Consider the following 19,868-nt stretch of genomic DNA (forward strand, 5'->3'; position numbering starts at 1 on the left):
GTGTCACGGGTCGTTAAGAGACAGTATTTCAAAGAAGCAATGTTACTTGCCGATAAATCTGAAATTCGTGCGTCGTTGTTCCCAGGAACACTTTATTTAGACTAGATAAGAATTTTGTGCCAGGATTTTTCGCGTCTATTGATTGGGCGTTTCGAAGAAATGCTTGTCCGATTGGTCTTGGTGGTGTCTGTTTCGTTATTGAATCAAACAGTTCAAATGCACTACAAAGTTCTAATCATCGCTCTTCTAATCTCGTTATGATCTTTGTAATTGAACTGAAATTGATAAATGCAAGGTCGGTTTTAATGTTTTTAGCTCCGCAAGCGTCCAAAGCTTCTTAAATACATTTGGTTTCTTTGAGTTCAAACAGCTCACAGTCAGTATGTGAAAATCAAAATACATCCAGTTAATGTACATAAAGTATATATATGAATTTACAAATAAAAAAGAATACGCCAAGTATCTGTGAATAAAGAATAAATATACTCAGAGAAGCAAATAAACATTTCTGGTATAAGCACATAATAAAACCTGCCTAGTGAAATTGAACAGGACTCGCAAAAATTTCTGTTAAAGGTTTTTAAGTTAAGGAAGATAGATCTATGAGAAAAATAAATAAGATACATACATGTAATGGACGTAGTGAGAAAATAAAATCTTGTACATAGGCCTACCGTATTCAATTACAGTATTTATTTATACTACGAATTAATACACATAAAACTTACAGTGAACAAAAAAAAAAAAAAAAAAAAAAAAAAACCTACATACGGCTTCAAAAGTCAAGACAAAAAGTAGATGATATGCTCTTTTCAGCGCTCCTCCCTCAACTTTAGTCTCCCTTTTGATCTATTGTGTATATTATGCTTCTTGTTCCATGTATCTAGACCATCAATTGCACTACGTTCAAAAACTTGCACGGTATTAAGGGCATTATATGGTGGTAGACTATAGGTTAAATGTGTAGGGTAACAAGTAAACGAAGACCTTTACAGACAACGTAGTCCATATACCTAACTTCTCACAGAAATGTCTAAAATTTTTCTAAACGCTGCATTAGAGAAATTGAAAATTTATGTTAAAAAGTATATTTTAACATCGGTTGTTCGCAACACAGGTTCCATCTAATCAAGATAATATAGCCATTATTTTTTTACCTTTAAATTCATGGGAGCATGAAATATTTCCATTTAAATAAATTTCCATTTAATACGGGGCCTCTTGAAGGCAGTTTTTACTGTATTAAAAGCATGTATTCGAAAACCTTGTTATTGTTTAAAGGAAAATAAATCACTTGAAATTACTTTTTGTAGCCAATTATGTGTAAATCCAATATTGCATCCAATATTTTCTTCTAGCGTAACATTATCCGTTTCAAACAGCAATAATTTACAATGTATAATATTGATACTTTAAATGGAATAAAGTGATTTGAGCGAGGCATGGAACATAAATGTGAAGAAGCTAAAGTTATTGATACGTTTCGAGAGACCGAGGTGTATCAAAGCAACACAAGCTTTTATTTTAATAGTCTCCTAAACTCCTTAAAGGAAAACTTGAGAACTTAGAAAGTAACTGCTGTAACAAGTTTTAGATTTTATAAAGCAAATATTTTAATTAATTGTAGAGCTCATTTTCAAAAGGGTTGTTCATTTCTTCCCAAAATACATTCTTGAACGGTTTGTTTGGAATGAACTCTGCCGAGTATCAAAAAAGCCAAATCTGGGTTGTTTCATAGTTGTATAGACTCCTTATCAGACTTGAAACTGCTATGAGAATATAAGGCGGCCAAAAAATTAAGCGCTTCTGAAGTTTGAGCTTCTGCTGTTGTGAGAAATAGAAATGTCCTTTTCTTTAAACAAGCTTACTTACTTTGAAAATATTACTTGTTAGCATACACTTTGTAAAATACATTTTCTTCTTGAATTGTTAATGTCTCTCAACTTCAATCCATTGTTTCTGAAGATAACTTCTAGAAGATTTTTCGGGCCCATTTAGTTGTAGTGTGACATGTTTGTCCAATTTTTGTCCACCCAAGAAAAAAATATGTACCATTCAAATTAACAAAAGGAGCCACGGTGGCTCAGTGGTAGAGTGTTCACCTCTGGTGCATGGGGTCTCTGGTTTGATCCCAACTCGCGCCAAGTGAGCTTTGTCGCTTCGATCACCTGTAGTGCAACATCTTCAAATTTGAATTTTAACTACAGTAGGTCAGAATTTTGTCCAATTTTTGTCCACCCAAAAAGCTCTGTACCATTCAAATAAACGAGGGAGGACCATTTCAAAATATGCCACCTCGATCATCTGAAGTGTGACGTCTTCAAATCCGAATTTTAACTAGCTCAGCATTTTGTCAATTTTTTGTCCATTTTTGTCCACCCAAGAAAACATTTTGTACCATTCAAATAAACTAGGAAGTGCCATTTTAAAATTTGGCCACCTCGATCACCTGTAGGGCGACATCTTCAAATTCAAATTTTAACTGGCTCAGCATTTTGTCTAATTTTGTCCATTGTTGTTCAGCCAAAAAAAAATGTACCATTCAAATAAACGAGGGAGAGCCATTTCAAAATTTTGGCCACTTCGATCACCTGCTGTGCAACATCTTCAAATTCTAATTTTAACTAGCTCAGAATTTTGTCCATCTTTGTCCAACCAAAAGCAGCTTTTGTGCTATTCAAATAAACGAGGGAGGACCATTTCAAAATTTGGCCAGATCGATCACCTGCAGTGCGACGTCTCTAAATTCGAATTTTAACAAGTTTACAATTTCGTTCAATTTCTGTGCATTAAAGTACTAGCAACAAACATTTTGTACCATTAAAATAAATGAGGGAGAATCATTTCAAAAATTAGCCACTTCGATTACCTGTAATGCGACATCTTCGAATTCGAATTTTAATTAGCTCAGAATTTTGGATTAGAATTGGAATTTTGTCTAATTTCCATACACATTTGTACCATCAAAAAAAATCTGCCATTCAAATCAACAAAGGAGGGTTGTTTCAAAATGTTGGCCTCTTCGATCACCTGTAGTGCGATGATGTAGTGCGACATCTTCATTCGAATTTTAACTTGCTCAAAATTTTGTCCAATTTTTGTCCACCCAAGAAAAAATTTGTACCATTCAAGTAAACGAGGGAGGACCATTTCAAAATTTCGGCTACTTCGATCATCTGTACGGCTCATCTTCAAATTTGAACTTTAATTAGCTCAGAATTGTGACGAATTTTTGAACATTTTTGTACCATCAAGAATAAATTCTGTGGAGGATGAATCACTCACCCTTTTCTTATTTTTCTTTCACGGATTTTGGAAGCTATTCTAAACCGACAACAATGAACCACTTAAAGAACTTGAGTCTATATTAGAAACTTGAAATTCCATTTTTAAGGAAAGTTGTTGGTCGTTAAAAATTATCAATTTGGTCGTTCCTTTAAATATGCATTTATATGCAGGAACGACATAAACATGCACTAACCTCCGAAATATGCAAATATATGCACTATAAAACTCTGCTATTTTACCCCAAAACAGCCCAAATGAATTTCTGTTTAAATATCACATCAGGAATAAAACATGCAAATATGCAAAAATCCGAAGTCTATTCATGATGTATGACGTTTTAGGCCGCGCCTTCATTGCATCCGAATGCGACTGCGAACGCGAATGCGAATGCGAACTGCGAATTCATGTGCCTCTACTACATCCGAAATTTTGTGAATGCGAATCAAGTTGCAATATCTCTTTCAAACCTTCAATGTGAAATATTTTTACTTGAAAATTCATATCTTAAAGTTTTCAGAGCAATAATAATAATAATAATAATAATAATAATAATAATAATAATAATAATAATAATAATAAATTTCCTTTGTGTGCAAAATAGAGTGAATATTGCTCCTGTTATTATTATGCTGCTGTGGTAACCGCTATTTTCACTTTAAAATAAATTAATTAAATAAAATTTGAGATTACAAAATCAACCAACTTTCTAAGAAAATTTTCTTCAGGAGTAAAAAACCCATTTTTGATGTTTCACACATAGTGAATAATTACATGTATTCGTAAAATCATTATTTGAGGAACGAAGAGGAAATATAAATTGAATAAAAAGTTGCGGTTCGTGTATTCATTAAATCTTCATATTTTAAAGAGAAAACAAAGGAAAGTATATATATATATATACCTTCCAAACCAAGTTCTTTACTTACATCTGCCCATAATTTGTTCACGATTTGTCGTTTGTGGTAATCTGGATGAGCTTGGTTCACAATGGAACTTTATCAAATACACAATTTATTAAAGCATCAATATCTATTTCCATTTTTATTTTTATCTCCGCACCTCGCAACGTCGTCTGCTTTCACGCAAAACAAACTTCCTTCTCTCACGTAGCGCTCAATTTCCCTCCAGACGACCCTCCGTTCGCACGAGTTCGGACGAACAATCCCAGCATGTTCGGTTCGTTCGCATTCGCATCTTTTCGTCGGTTTTCGCAATTCGCAGGTCGGAACTAGTCGAGGCACCAGGGGCGGATCCAGGACCGACTTCTGGGGGGAGGGGGGGCGGTGGGTTGTCATACTGCTACTTTTAAAGGCTCCAAACTTTGGGATGGGTTTTATTTATATATAAAAAATAAGAAAGTTTCCTCTTCTGGGGGGGGGGCGATCGCCTCCTCCCCTGGATCCGCCCCTGCGAGGCACTCTTATTTATTTATTTACACGTGCCGGGAAATTCGCATTCGCAATCGCATTCGGAAGCAATGGAGGCCGGCCTTACGTCCATACGTAAAGCTTTTGAGTTGCAGAGACAGACCGACGCAGCGCACTGACCACGTGTTTGTCCTTAAACTGGACGTAGTTCAGCCCGTCGCTAACAGATGGCGTTGGAGCGGTTCAGGCTTAGTAAAAAAAAAAAAGGGCTGTTAGACCAAGTGGTTTTTATTTCACGAATAAAGGTTTCAGTAAGAACTGTGCATAACATGATTTAGTTTAAGAAGTTGAAACGAGAAAGTTTAGTGCCGTGGCCGTATTTTTTTTTTTTTTTATTTAACTACTGTATTGTGCAAAGATAAGATTCGATTCGAGAGATGACATCAATCTCACCAAAATAACATATTAGACGGTGACATTCTCATGAGTAATTTTCGAGAAAATCGGGGAAACTATTTTCTTATGACGATAAATGAGTGTTCTTCGTTACCATTAATGTATTATTGATTATAGTTGGTAGCTTTGACTCTGCTGAAAGAAAACGTTCATTTATTTGTGAACTGTATATATAATGTAGTAACTACCAGTCTTGTATCTGTCTTTGTCTTCTTCTAGCAATGAAGCACACACTACATGTAAAAAAACAAAATTATGTGGATCGAGTCTGGAAGTCCCATTAACTATCTTTAATCTTTATAAAGAAGAGTTTTTGGATTAGGAAACCTTTCAAACATGGAGCGATTTACACACATTTCGATGGGTTTACATAATTTCAAAGTTATTTCTAATCTAGTATTACAGCTCGTAGATAACTGAAAGGACAGAGGAAACAGAAACCATTTGGCTCTGTATTTTATTCTAATATTTAAAAAAAATCCATCATACGTTTTTTCATGAGGGTCTAAGGGTTAAAATAAAATGAAATGAAGTCTTTCAGTTTAACATCTCGCTGTGGGGTTAAGGGAGATGGATGATTTAAGACAAGTGAATGATTATGGAATGAAAATGCGGGAGGAAACGGAAGTCCCGAAAAAGCCCACGGACATGATATCCACCACAAACTTAACTCGGCTGGGGATTGAACCAGGGATCCGTCGAACCAGAGGTAAGTGCTCTACCACTGAGCTACCGCGCTCAAAGGGTTAAAAGCTTCTTTCTACATGCTTAATGTGAATGGTTCATTTTTTTCTTTTTCCTGAAGTTACAGCGTGGAAGTTCGATCTATGTAATATGTAAATATTAATTATGATTATGTTATGTCAACAAATATAGCGTCTGTTTTAACATTGACCTTTCATGATGATTAAGACATTAAAATTAAATTATTATTGTTACTTTTCAGCTATGCAGTGTACCGCCACGTGATTAGCACTGTTCGGAATTACAAATCAAAGGACTATGACTGAGGATGGATGCAGTGCAAGTGGCAAACGTGGAGCTGGAAACTCCAAATCTTCAGCCAATCATATTGGACCCAGTGCAGTTAGCAACAGTAACAGTACAGGCATCACTTGATTTGCAATCCGATATTGTAGTGAAATTTTTCTTCATCCATTGGGAAAACCACTTCCAACATCTAATCAACAAACTCAAAGAATTTTTGCAACGAAATATCTTAACAGACGTAACATTTTTGGGTGAAAATCAGTGCATATCTGTACATAGAAGTATATTTTCGAGTTTCAGCCAATATTTGAATCAGGTCTTCAAGCAGGAAAGTGGTAAAGCGTGTTATATTCTAATCAAAGATGTAAGCCAATCAATTCTGCAAGCAATGATCGATTATATTTATGGTGGGGAAATGTCTATTCCAAGAAATGATATTCAAACAGTGTATAGAACAGCAGAATTTTTGCAAGGGAAGATCTTTCACCAGTCAAAATGTAGGGAGATTGGGGAACAGTCGTATTTTACGTGGGTTCATCACCAAACTGAAATCCTTAACCATCTTTGGTTATCACGAAATGATCCATCACAGTGTGATGTTACTTTTATCACAAGTAATTATTTACTTGTTTACGCACATTCGTGTGTTCTTGGTGCTTGTAGTGAATATTTTCTGAATATTTTCCTCGAAAGTAATGTAAAAACAAGGCCCTTTGTGTTCGCGTTGCAAAATGTGAATAGTCAAGAATTGGAAATGGTTATGGAATTTTGCTATAAAGGAAATGTTTCTGTGTCCAAGGAAGGCTTAAAATCATTTTATGACGCTGCGTTGTTAATGGGTATTACAGAATTATGTGATAGGTTGCTCTGTGTTGATAATTCTATGAAAGAAAATGTTAGTAGCACTAACAGCACCGAGAATTGTGTTACTAGAATCCGAACAATATGTAATGTTGAGCAAACCAAGTTAACAAGTGTGTTCTCTAATTTGCTAGAAGTGGAGAGCTTAGTTGATGTGTTCATTCTAAAAGACAGTCAGTGTTTCAAAGTTCATAGTGCAATTTTATGTGCCTTTAGTCCATACTTCAGGAATTACTGTAAAATTCAGTGCTTTAGAAATGCCTTCTTTATGGTTAAAGACAAAAATGTACAAAATGTTCAAGCTTTTTTGAACTATGTTTACAAAGGAGAAACTGATTTTATGGGGAACACAAAAGATTTTTGTAATATTATGTCAGACTGGATAGATTTTAGTTTACTTCCTATAGCGCATGAAGAATGTACTTCTGTTAATCTTCAGCCAATAAGTGAAACGCCCAGAGAAGAGCATGATTCTAGTAGGACAGTGTTTCCTGCAAGTGAAGTTCTTGGATATACTGATGAACCTACACAAGATAATCGTTTCCTCGTAGCAGACGTGCCTTCAAACCAAGAGCGACCTCAAGATCAAATTCCAGAACCAGTAGCGGAGCAAAGTACTGTGCATAAGATGGATAATAATAATAAGGTAATATATATCTATTTTACTAACTAATAGGCCTATAAACTTAGTTTAAACGGATTTTACTTTTATAATATATGCGCTTGCAAGGATGTGTTTGAAACTTTAGAATTACTTCAGTGTATCTTTGAAATGTCTGGACGTATCCGCAAACCTTTTGTTGGAACAGAAATAATATTGAGAAATCAAGTAATGTGCAGGACTAAATTTATTAATTTTTCTGACTAAAGATGCTATAGATCGCAGCTTGCTTACTACTTCAGTAATATCATAACTGGAACTGGAGTTGTATAACTGGAAATGTTATGTTATTGCTGTTGAGGATACTAACTACTGCACCTTCCATAGGTTTTAACTCTAAGATTGAAACTATTATAAAATATATTATCTTTAAAAACTTCCGCAATATGTCTTGCCCCTTTAACATCGGTTCCTTTGAATACAATCAAATTTGGTATCTGTTTGTCTTGCAATTTCTTAAAATTGTTCCAAAAGTTCAATTTGTTATTATAAATTTATTATAAATTTTATTTTCCAAATGTGCAATGACTTCTCTTTAGTTCATTGTACATCCTTTCCTTATTTTTTCTTAAAGTAGAGAATTTTTCATACTTATGAATAATAATAATAATAATAATAATAATAATAATAATAATAATAATAATAATAATAATATAATGAACTTTATTTTTACGTGCTGAGAACAGCTAAAATAGAGCACTTTGTCTTATTCCATATTATTTTAGCACTATAATATAACACAGATGATAAATTATGGTTACCTCTTGAACATAAATTATTAATAATAAAAACACTGACAGTGTAGTGTATGGTAATTACTTAAAAAATATCAAAAATTAAAAGTAAAAATAAAAACTACTGAGTTAAGGTAAAAGTTCTAAAATAAAGTCATATTTTAGGATATGCATTCATTATAGCTTGTTAAAATCCTAGATTAAAATATATTTTCTATTATGTGGTTCCAGTAAAATTTTTACCCTTGTACCATATGTTGGAAGTTTAAAATCTACAATTTTTAAAATGTAGTCCGAGGTACATTGGTTGTCAGGTATCTTTTTTACAAATACAAAGTCAATCAATTTTCTCCTGTCAGCCAGTCATTCCAATTTAAAGTATGTTATCCAATATTCATACGTGCTAGAGTAATAGTCAATTCCTAACTTAAAACAAAGTATTCTAATAAAACACTTTTGAAGTTAGTGTCTGATGAAGACAACGTTACGTTGTTGAAACTGTTACACTGGAATTTAGTTTTTAATAAACAAGTGTATATACTCTGGTCAGAAGTGTTTATTATTACTTTTGGATCATTTCAAGTTTGTTCACGTGAGTATTTGTTAGGCTGTTCCCAGTTACCGATGCATGTTCTAGTTTCGACCTTACCAGTAATTTTTATAAGAGTACATATGTATCTGTCTGACATATAATAATAATAATAATAATAATAATAATAATAATAATAATAATAATAATAATAATAATAATAATAATAAAAATAAATTCTTAACTCCAATCGTTTATTTCATTTTGTTGATTGTGAGCGGATGTAAATTACTTGAACCTCTAATGAAGACTTAATTTTTAGAATCTTCTGAAAAAAATGTAATGAAGTTTTGTTTGTTTCAGGTGTCGAGTCCACCGCACTGTCCTGAAAGTTCAACAACTGATCAAGTTGTACACGAAACTGAAACAACTGTTACAGTTACAGAGGATACGGATCCATCAACAATAAAGCTAGAGGTAACTGAATTGGTTTTTACATTTTTCACTTCGTATTTGGTTAGTGTATAATGAATTCTATTTCCTCTTCAGTTTCTTTTTACTTCTATTTCTTTTCTTTACGTTGTTATCAGTGGCTGCTAATGTTAGTGTTGCAGCGTTGCGCAACGACCAAAGTATTTCAAGAAAAAATATTATTAGCAATAGTAGTAAAGAACAGAAAAAGATACTTTTTAATACTTGCATATATACACTTTAAATGACATATTTTTTACTTCTGTAACTGTCCGTTCCGTTAATCCGTTTTAAAAAGCGAAAAATAATCCGTCACAGAGTCTCTAATTTACATTGTGTTGCAGCGAGCATACAACGACCAGATTCCTTCAGCGCGGCAATTGGAGCAAATGTTAAGTCTCCTTTTCCCTATTTCGGAAGTTAAAGGGACTGGTCGTTGCAGTGCTTCTGCAACACAGCACGGTTTCCAGTGAACGAGAAGGTTTTTTACGCTAAATAAGATTTCTGAATTTTCTTTCACTAGCAATTAACAAATGGAATTTGTTTTTATGCATTCATATTTTTAAATTACGGGACCATACTGAAGCAAATCAATATAATGACAATTAAGAAAAGTGATTGCAAAATTACAAAATAAGAAAGAAAATATCTAGTAGAGAAGAAAACAAATGAAAGTAGACCTGCATTTACAAGTTAATTCTTAGCTTATATTGATAATGAAGGCTTCTTCTACAGTAATTTGTGAATCAAATATTAATAAGTCTGTATGTAGAATCGCTCCCCTCCCCCCTCTGTGGATAGTATTTTAGTATAGACATATTTCTTTTATAAAATAAGTATGTTTTATACTCTTGATAATTTCCACATAAAACTGTATGATGGGGAACGCCACATTGAATTTGGGACTAGTTAGCAATGCTCAGGGGCGTAGCCACGAGGGGGTCCACCGGGTCTCGACCTCCCAAAAATTTCGAAACTTGACCCACATTTGTAGACTTTCTTAATAAACTATACTTTTTTAACACAGAAACGATTGATGTGTGCTAAATATTTTATTTTACGCCTCATCATGTACTCTTCTTTTCTTATAAAAATAATCGTTCTATCATTTTTTTCTAAAAGTATAGGTGACAGTAAGTAAGAACTACTTATCGTCTTTTCGGGTGCAGTATAAGACAGGTTCCATATTACGTAGACGTATTGGACCTCCCTCAAATACTTTGGACCCCTCCCAGTTAACATTTCTGGGTGTAGAACTGGCAGTGCTGTTTCTTTTGATGTTCTTTGATTTTTTTGGCTTCTGTTCCATGCTGATCCTTCATCTGGCGGGTTACGAGGTTTCCTTTCCAGACCATATCATATTGGTAAGCATTGTTTCGCTTCATGTGGAAGTACGTATATTGTGTTCATCGTGCATTGCGTAACAAGCAAGACAGATGATTTGGAATGTAGTTTTTTCTTTTACGCACATATGTGTGTGTTGATGTATGAATATGTGACATTCGGAATTCATACACCAGTACCTGTTTTGTATCAGCTGGTTTGGTTTTAAATTATTAGGTTTAATTTTATTGTGTGTGCTTTAATTCTGTAAATAACCTATAAATTCTGAATGAATTATATACCATGACTTCTGTAAATAATTTACAAAAAACATTGACCAGCTTTCAACTGAGGAAAAAATTGCAATTAAGGCTTAGACAAAATAAGCAAAGGGCAATTCAGGAGAGTGTTCGAAAAAAAAATCCAATTTAAATTTACAGGATATCTTATGCAGTAGTGTTGTCTGCACCAGATACATTTCCTCAATTTATTTTAAATTTTCCTGGATAAACTGTGAATAAAGTGTGTTCAATGGACCATTTTTTATAACACTAATCTCTGCTACGAACTCCCTTCAGTCAACACTGAAGAGGAATTCGGATCACTGTCAAGGACTGAGTTTGCTAGAATGAATCGTTCGCAATAATCTAGAAAAAATATTTAGTAAATATTTAGTAAGCTTTGAAATTAATATTAACAGTACCTATGGCGTCAGCAAAAGACGAAAAGTTTTTTTTCCACATGAGAAAGAATTGACACCTTCAAGGAATTGAATGTCCCAAGAAAGGTTATCACCATTGGTTATGCTTTCCATCGAAAAAGACCTGACAATAAGAATACCAGAGTTCAACCAGCATGTATTAGACAGATTTGCTCCAATCAAAGAGAGGAGAATGAACTTACTAATTAATTAAGGTGATTAATCGGATAAAATGTTCTGCATTTTTTATTTTTTAAAAACAGAATTTTATTTAATTTAACATGTCACATAGCATTTGCATCCAAAGTTATGCTGATTAGTCAATGAGTCCACTTTATATCTTCTGTCTCTTATCGTTTGTACTGCAACACCCGAAACCACAATCCACCGGCCGCCACTGGTTGTTATTATTACCAACTTCAGCTTGCTAGTGTTATTTTAATTTTGTGAGATTTAAACAGCCAATTTGAACGTTATGAAAGAAGGTAATGAGATGCAATCAATACTCTTAAGACTGTTATTTATAGACACTATATCTCACCGTTCCAAAAGTCAGAAATTAGAAAATCATGCTAGTGGTATGTCAAAACAACGAACAAATAAGATGGTCGATTTTCCATAACATGACGTAAAATTTTCTCTTTGTTCCAGCATAATGACTTAAAAATCTTGTTGTTGAATATGATTCTTATTTTCTTTAATATCTTATATATGTGTATATAGAGGGTGTCCCAAAAGTAATGTCGAAAAATGAAACAACAGATTCCTGGCACCAAAACAAGTAAAAAAAGTTTATATGACATATAGTCCGTAAGTGGATAGGGGTGGAGCTAGACAGCTTCGAAAGTGGGGGAAAGGTACTTTACACTTGCCTACCGGGATAATGATAGGAGCTAGGAAGGCAGGTCAGAAGTACATAATAATCATATTGGCTTGATCTGTTAAACATATGTTCAAATATTTGACATAAATGTGCAATGGATTCCCTATACATCGTCGTTTATTCATGATGGAGTACCAAATCACTTTACTGTACCTGTAAGACGGTATCGTACGCGTCGCTACGACCAACGATGATAGTCCGCAATGGCCCTGTGGCTTGGCCTCCCAAATCACCGGATTTGAATCCTATTAATTTTTGTGTCTGGGGACACTTCAAAACGTTATTTACAGTTCTCCTATTGACACACTGGTCGGCTTACAAAACTACATTGAAGATGCGTGCGAACAGTTATGGAACATACTGGGAGTGATGAAACGCATTCGAAACCCACTGCAGCGACGATTAGCACGTTGCAGGGATGTGGGAGGACAGCACTTCGAACACCTTTTGTAAATACGTTTATTGTTAGTACGTATTACCCAGTAGTTTGTAGTGCTACTCTGAGTTAAATACCACGTTACAAGTACCCTACGTTGTTGTGTATTCTGCCTGTTATTTCATTACATTACGCGACTGGTTACACTTGTTCTTATTTCTGCCCTTTCTCTGCAAGTTTCTATCTGGTATACCACTTTCCATTGCCACCCCTGAGATTATGCAACCATGATCACTTGTTTTTGCTTTGACTCCCATTGTACATGTATGTGCAATCGTGCCATAGATGACAATTTCTTCCTGTATGGTTTCAAACTCACTGTACCGTTTCTTTACCCCTGCCGTGCAGACATTCGGTGAATTCCTACATCACGTATGGAGAATCTCTGGTGCAGTTATGTAATATGCGTTTAACAGATTAAGCCAATATGATTTTTATGTATTTCTGAACTCCTTCCTAACTCCTACCATTATTCCGGTAGGCAAGTGTGAAATTGCTGCTTTCAAAGCTTTATAGCTCCGCCTCTGTCTACTTCCGGGCTATATGCCATATAAACTGTTTTACTTGCTTTGGTGGCAGAAATCTGTGGTTTAATTTTTCGCCATTACTTTAGGGACAACTTGTATATAAACTGCTTTTCACGTTTAGTTAATAAAAGCACTTCGTTACTTATTCCGTGTGTCCTACGTACTCGCAATTATTTTACGGACTTTAGAGACAAACGTTGTCACTCAACAGTACCCAATGTATGTTTATTATCCATATTATGCTGCCTCAAAATAAGGACAACCTGGCTGACGGGCACAGCATGTAAGCGTTGGAATAATAACAATTAAACTTATGTAGACCATTATATATATTAGCCTTTGGCTAGCTGGGGGCTCCGCCTCCAGACCCCCGCGTTTGCTTGGCCCACGGCCTTGCACCTCTTGAACCCACAATTCTGCTGAGTTTCAAGTTTCTTTTCCTATTTCAACTATCTAAAAGATAAGATTTTTGTATCCCAAGAAAAATTCCATTTAAATAACATGGGAATTTCTTCTTCCCCCTTTACATACCTTAAAAACTAAAAATATTCACTTTTGGCAATTTTTCTGTGGATTAGTCCCGGAAGGCTACAATCGTGCCAAATTTCATCATTCTATTCCTGCCGGAAGTGCCTAAACCTTTTGGGGTGTAGAAGATGTCCCATATAAATAACATGGGAAAGATTTTTCATTTTCACATAAAACCACTCTAAAATTGGAATTTTTTATTTTTGGTAATTTGCTTAGGTAACACTAACGAAAATGTACAAGCGCACCGAATTTCAAGTTTTTACTCCAATTCCAAGTATATAAAACATGAGATTATATGTCCAAAAAATGACCATTTAAACAACATGTGGAATTTCTTCATCCCCCTTTAGACTCCCTTAAACTTAAAAATATTCACTTTTGGCAATTTTCTTATGGATTAGTCTTGATAAACGACAATCATGCCAAATTTCAACTTTCCGTATCTGCTCGCGTTGCCTTCTGGTCCGGACTCAAATCATGTGGGACCAATCGACCCAACCTGTTGTGCTTACCAAGTTGATGGAGGTGCTGCCGAATGGTTTCTCCATTCACCCTGAATTGTAGTTCCAGTTCTTACATATCTGGTCACTATTCGCCTCCATTGCTACCTGAAGATCTTCGTTTTTACATGTGTTGATCTTCCAGTACGTGATGCATCTTCGAGTGTTTCGTCACCGTCCTTAAGCTTGTTAAACCACCGCTGCACTGTCCGTGTAGTCACGACACCCTCACTAAAGCCTGGTATATGTTCCGCCCCACTGAAACGGCGTTTGACCCCAGTTTGAACTTGTACAGCATGTACGCCCTTACGACTTTCTTTGGAGATCCCATGTTCACTCTGTCCTTACGCAAGTTCACAGTGTATAACTGAACTGCCACAACCAGGTAGTATGTTGGATATACCAACACCAACAACTGACCTTTGCCTTATCTCCATTCGCATTCAACTCACGGTGTGAGAGCCAATGGAACACAGATCTCCACAAAAAGCAACAGAACTTTCTTGGTTACCTTTGTAGTTGCATAACCAGCTTGAAAATGTAAATTGAACTGCTGGGAAGCTGGAGGAGTAAAGGATAACAACACCTTAATATGCGATATTTTATATTAGCTTTAAAAATTAAAAGGACGTAATGATAAACCAGTCCGTCTTCTAAGGCTTTTACACCCTTTTTCAATAAACAACCCTTGTATGTTATTTCTAGACTTACGTTACAGGCACCTTTCACGTTGTAATTGCACGAATTTTCGGACATTTACTAAGTCTGTTATCAGGATGTTGGATATTGAAAGATAGATTGAAAATTATGTATCTAGAGATCAACGAGTGGGAAAAATAAATGAATCAGCCCAAAGAACTAAATATAAATTTAAAAGTATTTAGACGTTGTTTATGTTGCAAAAGAAAATGGATGTGAATAATTTCTGTTTCATAATTTAGTGGCCTTAAATTTATTAAGAGCTAGAAATAATATGAGAAAATTAATTTTATGTGAAAACCAAATTTTGGTCCAGTATAATGTGAGTGGAACTTGCGAATTATGTTTAGAAATAGTATTGTTAATGTCCGTACAACACGTTTTTCCCTCTCTCTCTCTCTTCTGTCTAAGTACGTATTGTAAAGACTTTGTATTAATGTGAGAACATTCCCCATAATTCTTTTATTTATTTATGAATTAGGTATTGATGTAAAGAGAGGGATCGGTTCCTCCCTCCCCAAGAAGCGACAAATTAATATGATTCTTTAGGATAATTTAACGTTCACTACTCTTCCCTCCCTTCAATAAGATCTTGTAGAGGATATAACTTGTATACAGGGTGTTAAAAAAATGTGTCACATTATTTTGGAAACAGATTCCTAACATCAAAATAAGAAAAAAAGTTCATATGCACCTGTGCTCAAAAGCGGATAGTTTCGGAGTTACAGGGTGCCCAAAACGTGAAATAAGTAAACTTTAAAAATTCATAGCTCCACTACTATGGGACCTATCGTAGTCGGGTCAAGATATCACTGAGGAAGTGGTATGTGAACTATCTAAATATTAATGTTTAAGAATGCTTCAGTACTTGCACACCAATTTTTAGAGAGGTAGGTAGAGAGCGATCCAGTACTCCCAAACAGCCTCCCTAAAAATGATTGTGCAAGTACCGAAGGTTCTGAAAAATGAATATTTGGATAGGACACATACTAGTTCCTCAGTGATGTCTTCAAACACTGTGTGCGTGGGTTTCCTCGGGGTTCTCCCGTTTCCTCCCACTTTCTTTATTCCACCATTTCATTCGTTTCTCATAATCACGTCTCCTTTAGCCTGGCCGGCTTAATCGTGGGACGTAAAACTCAAAGATTTCATTTTATTTTAGTGATGTCTTGACCCGACTACGAACGGTCGTATAGTAGTGGAACTATGGACCTTTGAAGTTCACGTTCTCGGCATCGACTACGAAACTACGCACTTGCAACCAGAGGTCAATATAAACTTATTATTTTTTAAAAAATTTTGATGTGAAAAATCTATTTCCAAAATATTCTGACAAATTTTTGTAACACCTTGTATATTAATAGGAAAATGTGTAAGCCTCATTGCTTGAGTTATATTATCCGTAATCTGTTAGGCAAATCTAGTGTGAATATCTTAAAAAGACATAATGTAGTTTTTTTTCTTTATAAAATAATAACATCCGTTAATTACAAATGAGTCAACAAAACTGTAATAATAGTAATACATTTACTGACTTCGTTGTTTCCAGGTCTCCAATCCAAATCATCCTAAAACTGTTGCTGCTTTGAAAGAAACTTCAACTACTACTCCAGAAGATAATAAATTATCTTTGAAATTAGAGGTACGTATATTATGCTACATTTATTGTTATTATGTTCTTCCTCTTCGTAGACTGATATACAGTTACTACTTAATTTGGTTGCATTGAAAGAAAAACGATATCTTTAATCTAACGCCTCACGATTAATTATATCCGTAAGGCTGAAGAAGATAGATGACTAACCCATATTTTACCGAATTATTTTTTGTTACGAATTTCGTTGATTTTATACGGAGTACCCAGTGAAGAAGTATAATCACAAAATTGTTGAAAGAAATGAGCTGCATCCTACGTGTACACTTTTAGGAGGGTGGGTCGAAAATAACCCATCATAATATCGTGGCTATTCGTAGGGGGTCGTTTTCGACCCATTGGGAACATGAGGTAAAGTTTGTCAATAGGCTGTCTTTCCGAATACATCTGTAAGTCAGTACAAACTGGAATAAATTATTTACACATAATTCAAATTTATTTATTTTACGAGTTATTTTGTTTCGGTAGATCTACAATATTTAAACAGTAATAGAACAAAGTTTGAACAGTTTATGGAATATCGTTAACCTTGTTCTAAATGTTAAAGTCTAATGTTCTCTAGGGAGCCGCGATGGTTCAGTGGTAGAGCGTTCAGCTCTGGTGCTTGGGGTCCCGGGTTTAATCCCAGCTGCCGCCAAGTGAACCTTGTGGTGGACAAACACCGTGTGCGTGGGTTTTCTCGGGTTTCTCCCGTTTCCTCCCACTTTCTTCATTCCACCATTTCATTCATTTCTCATCATCAGGTTAGCCTAGTCGGCATAACCGTTGGACGTAAGACTCATAAAGATTTCATTTTTCTAATGTTCTCTAATTTCTGATCCGAAAGATTTGGACAATAACTATGATTTATATGTCCTTGGTATTACATTGTACAACACTTTGTACCTACATTAGCGCACCGATGATGCATATTTACGCCTGAGTATGAAACGCATCGAAACGTTTGTCTTGCAGAAATATTTTGCATTTAACAAAGTACCTGTTTGTTTTGTTTTTGCATAAACTACATCTGCGTAAACTTGAAACCTTTACTTCGTGACCTATGTTATCGTACTGACAATGGCGAAGATCTTGAAATAGCAACAGAAAGAATGGGTCTTCCTGATCCAGGCTTTAAATTCCCATATTTTCTTAAAAGCACCTTGCAAATGCTTCTGCGGTTTTTAGGTGACCACTATAACCAGCCTTTTTTGCAAGTATCCAGTTGTTTACGGTAACAACCTCTAGCATCAAGACTGTGTGCGGGAAATACCATTTCTTTCCACAAATGGAAGAGCGATAGAGGTGCAGATTTTGATTCAGTCTCTCCACTCCACCCATGTTTGCATTGTTGTTGGAAACCACTGCTGGTATTTGTACCTGGATCCTCTTATCAACCGAAGCAGAACGCCTCGATGTTGTCTTCAGTGGTTGTACACCGCTAGCTGTCGGCAAAAGTGTTACAACGCTGTTATCATTTACTCGCAGTGTTATAATCCCCGTACTTTTCTTTCTCCGATAGTAGCTACAACTTGGTAGTTTGTGCATATTCTTCACGTCTTAGAGTGGACGGTTTCCGTCTATGCTAGTCCCACCGTCCCTGAAGCTCCAATATCTTTCTCTTGAAGTTCTTTCGGTAATTTCAGTGAAGTGAGGGAATTGTCAAAATAGAAAGAAAACGGATAATCGGGAAATTTTTCTTTCAAAATATCAGACAGTTTCAGCACAATTAATCCAGCAATTGCAAATACTTTAACATAACTATGCTGATCCCTCTCTTTACCTTGATAGACATCAAATTGTATGACATAACCAATGCTAGTAGCCATTACCCAAGTTTTGTATCCCCCATCTTATGGGTTTATGGTAAACATGCGTAACCGCTCAATAGAATACAAGACATACTCTCATTAACTCACCTGACATAGTAAAACTATGATCTTACTTTGTCAGTTCGGTATCTTACTCTTTCCTTCACCATATGATTGATAACTTCATCATAAAACTGTTCGAAGTATTGAAACGGTTGCCATAATTTTGATATATTTTGAGCAGGGATTGTTTTAGGTTCAACATAGCGATTTTCCCAAATGTAATCGCAAGTCAACGCTGATGTTCCCCTTTTCCCGCATCCCATGTTTCTCTTTTTTGGTTTCTCCGTAATATCTTTATCGTCATTCTTCTCAAGTTCAGCCAGTACCATGCCATGCTGGTAGTGGTGGGGTGACGGTCCTGGGCGCCGAAGTAAGGGGGCGCAAAATTCAGGAGATAAAAGAAAAAGAGAGGAAAAATTACTTGGAATATATGTATGGGGGTGCCGTCGTATACTCTCGCCCCGGGTGCTGATTTTCCACGGCACGGCACTACATCTGTTCAATCTTTATATCAGCCTTCAAATATAATTAGAAGTATTCAGACACTACCTGCTTTGTTTTCGTAGCTCTGTAATCGGAATTTCTACTTCCTTTGACTTAATAAATTAAATTAATTCGTTTCTTAAAAGATGAAATCTCTGCTTTTATCACACGAACTTCCTCGTGACAGCGTCTTTGGCACGGAAGACCCAAGTTTCCCGGCGGGACCTCATATGGTTCGGATCCCACATTAAGCTGTAGGTCCACGTGCTATATAGCTTTGATGTTGAATGGAACAATAAACTAAAATTTAATCAAGTAAATTGAAGTATTATGCGAGGGCAATTCGGGAAAAGCCGCCCGTTGGTTATCAATGGCATACACTCGCAGATGCAAAATTTTTATTATACACATTAGAAAAGTATAACATTATATTACTTTTCAACATATTCACCATTCAAATTGAGACAATTTTCATAACGTTTTACAAGGTTTCAAATTCCTTCTGAAAGAAAGAAAGAAAGAAAAAAAGAAGCCTATCAATGAAGCCACCTGTTAACAGCATCGTAAAATGCATTATCATTGTTGAAGGAGGCCCCGATGGTTGTTCTGGATGGCTCGTCTGAGTTGTTGTAACGTTACATAGTAGACTTCTGATTTGATGGTATACCGCACGCACTTCACATTTTGTGGGTTTTTCTATTGGTGCATTCATTTTCAGTTATTATATCGGGCAAGTGAACTGCAACGCAACCTTCTCCCTCCACTGCTTACTGCCTACTGAACTACTGCACACAGCGCCACTCGCCACAGGACAGACATCGCTCTTACCGGCCATTTCTCGTACATGCGCAAACGTTTGTTTTCTTCTTTCTTCCTTTCTTGAATTGTCATGTACGAATATTGAAAATAATAAATTATGCTG

At 35.5% G+C, this 19,868-nt stretch overlaps 1 protein-coding gene across 3 annotated transcripts in view; it reads left to right on the top strand.

Moving 5' to 3' along the window:
- LOC145663132 (uncharacterized) overlaps positions 1 to 19,868 on the top strand; it is a 121,019-nt gene that overhangs the window by 79,935 nt on the left and 21,216 nt on the right. For 2 of the 3 annotated variants that reach the window (XM_081729427.1, XM_081729428.1), the window contains exons 2-4: positions 6,058 to 7,608; positions 9,250 to 9,363; positions 16,506 to 16,598. In XM_081729427.1, the coding sequence (XP_081585553.1) occupies positions 6,124 to 7,608; positions 9,250 to 9,363; positions 16,506 to 16,598 (1,692 nt within the window). In that variant the 5' untranslated portion in view covers positions 6,058 to 6,123. Of the gene's footprint in view, positions 1 to 6,057; positions 7,609 to 9,247; positions 9,364 to 16,505; positions 16,599 to 19,868 lie in introns of all 3 variants that reach the window. The other variant, XM_081729429.1, reaches the window with a different exon arrangement.

This window comes from Thermobia domestica, chromosome 10 (genome assembly GCF_964235325.1).
Source record: "Thermobia domestica chromosome 10, izTheDome1.hap1.1, whole genome shotgun sequence".
NCBI classification, from domain to species: Eukaryota; Metazoa; Arthropoda; class Insecta; order Zygentoma; family Lepismatidae; genus Thermobia; species Thermobia domestica.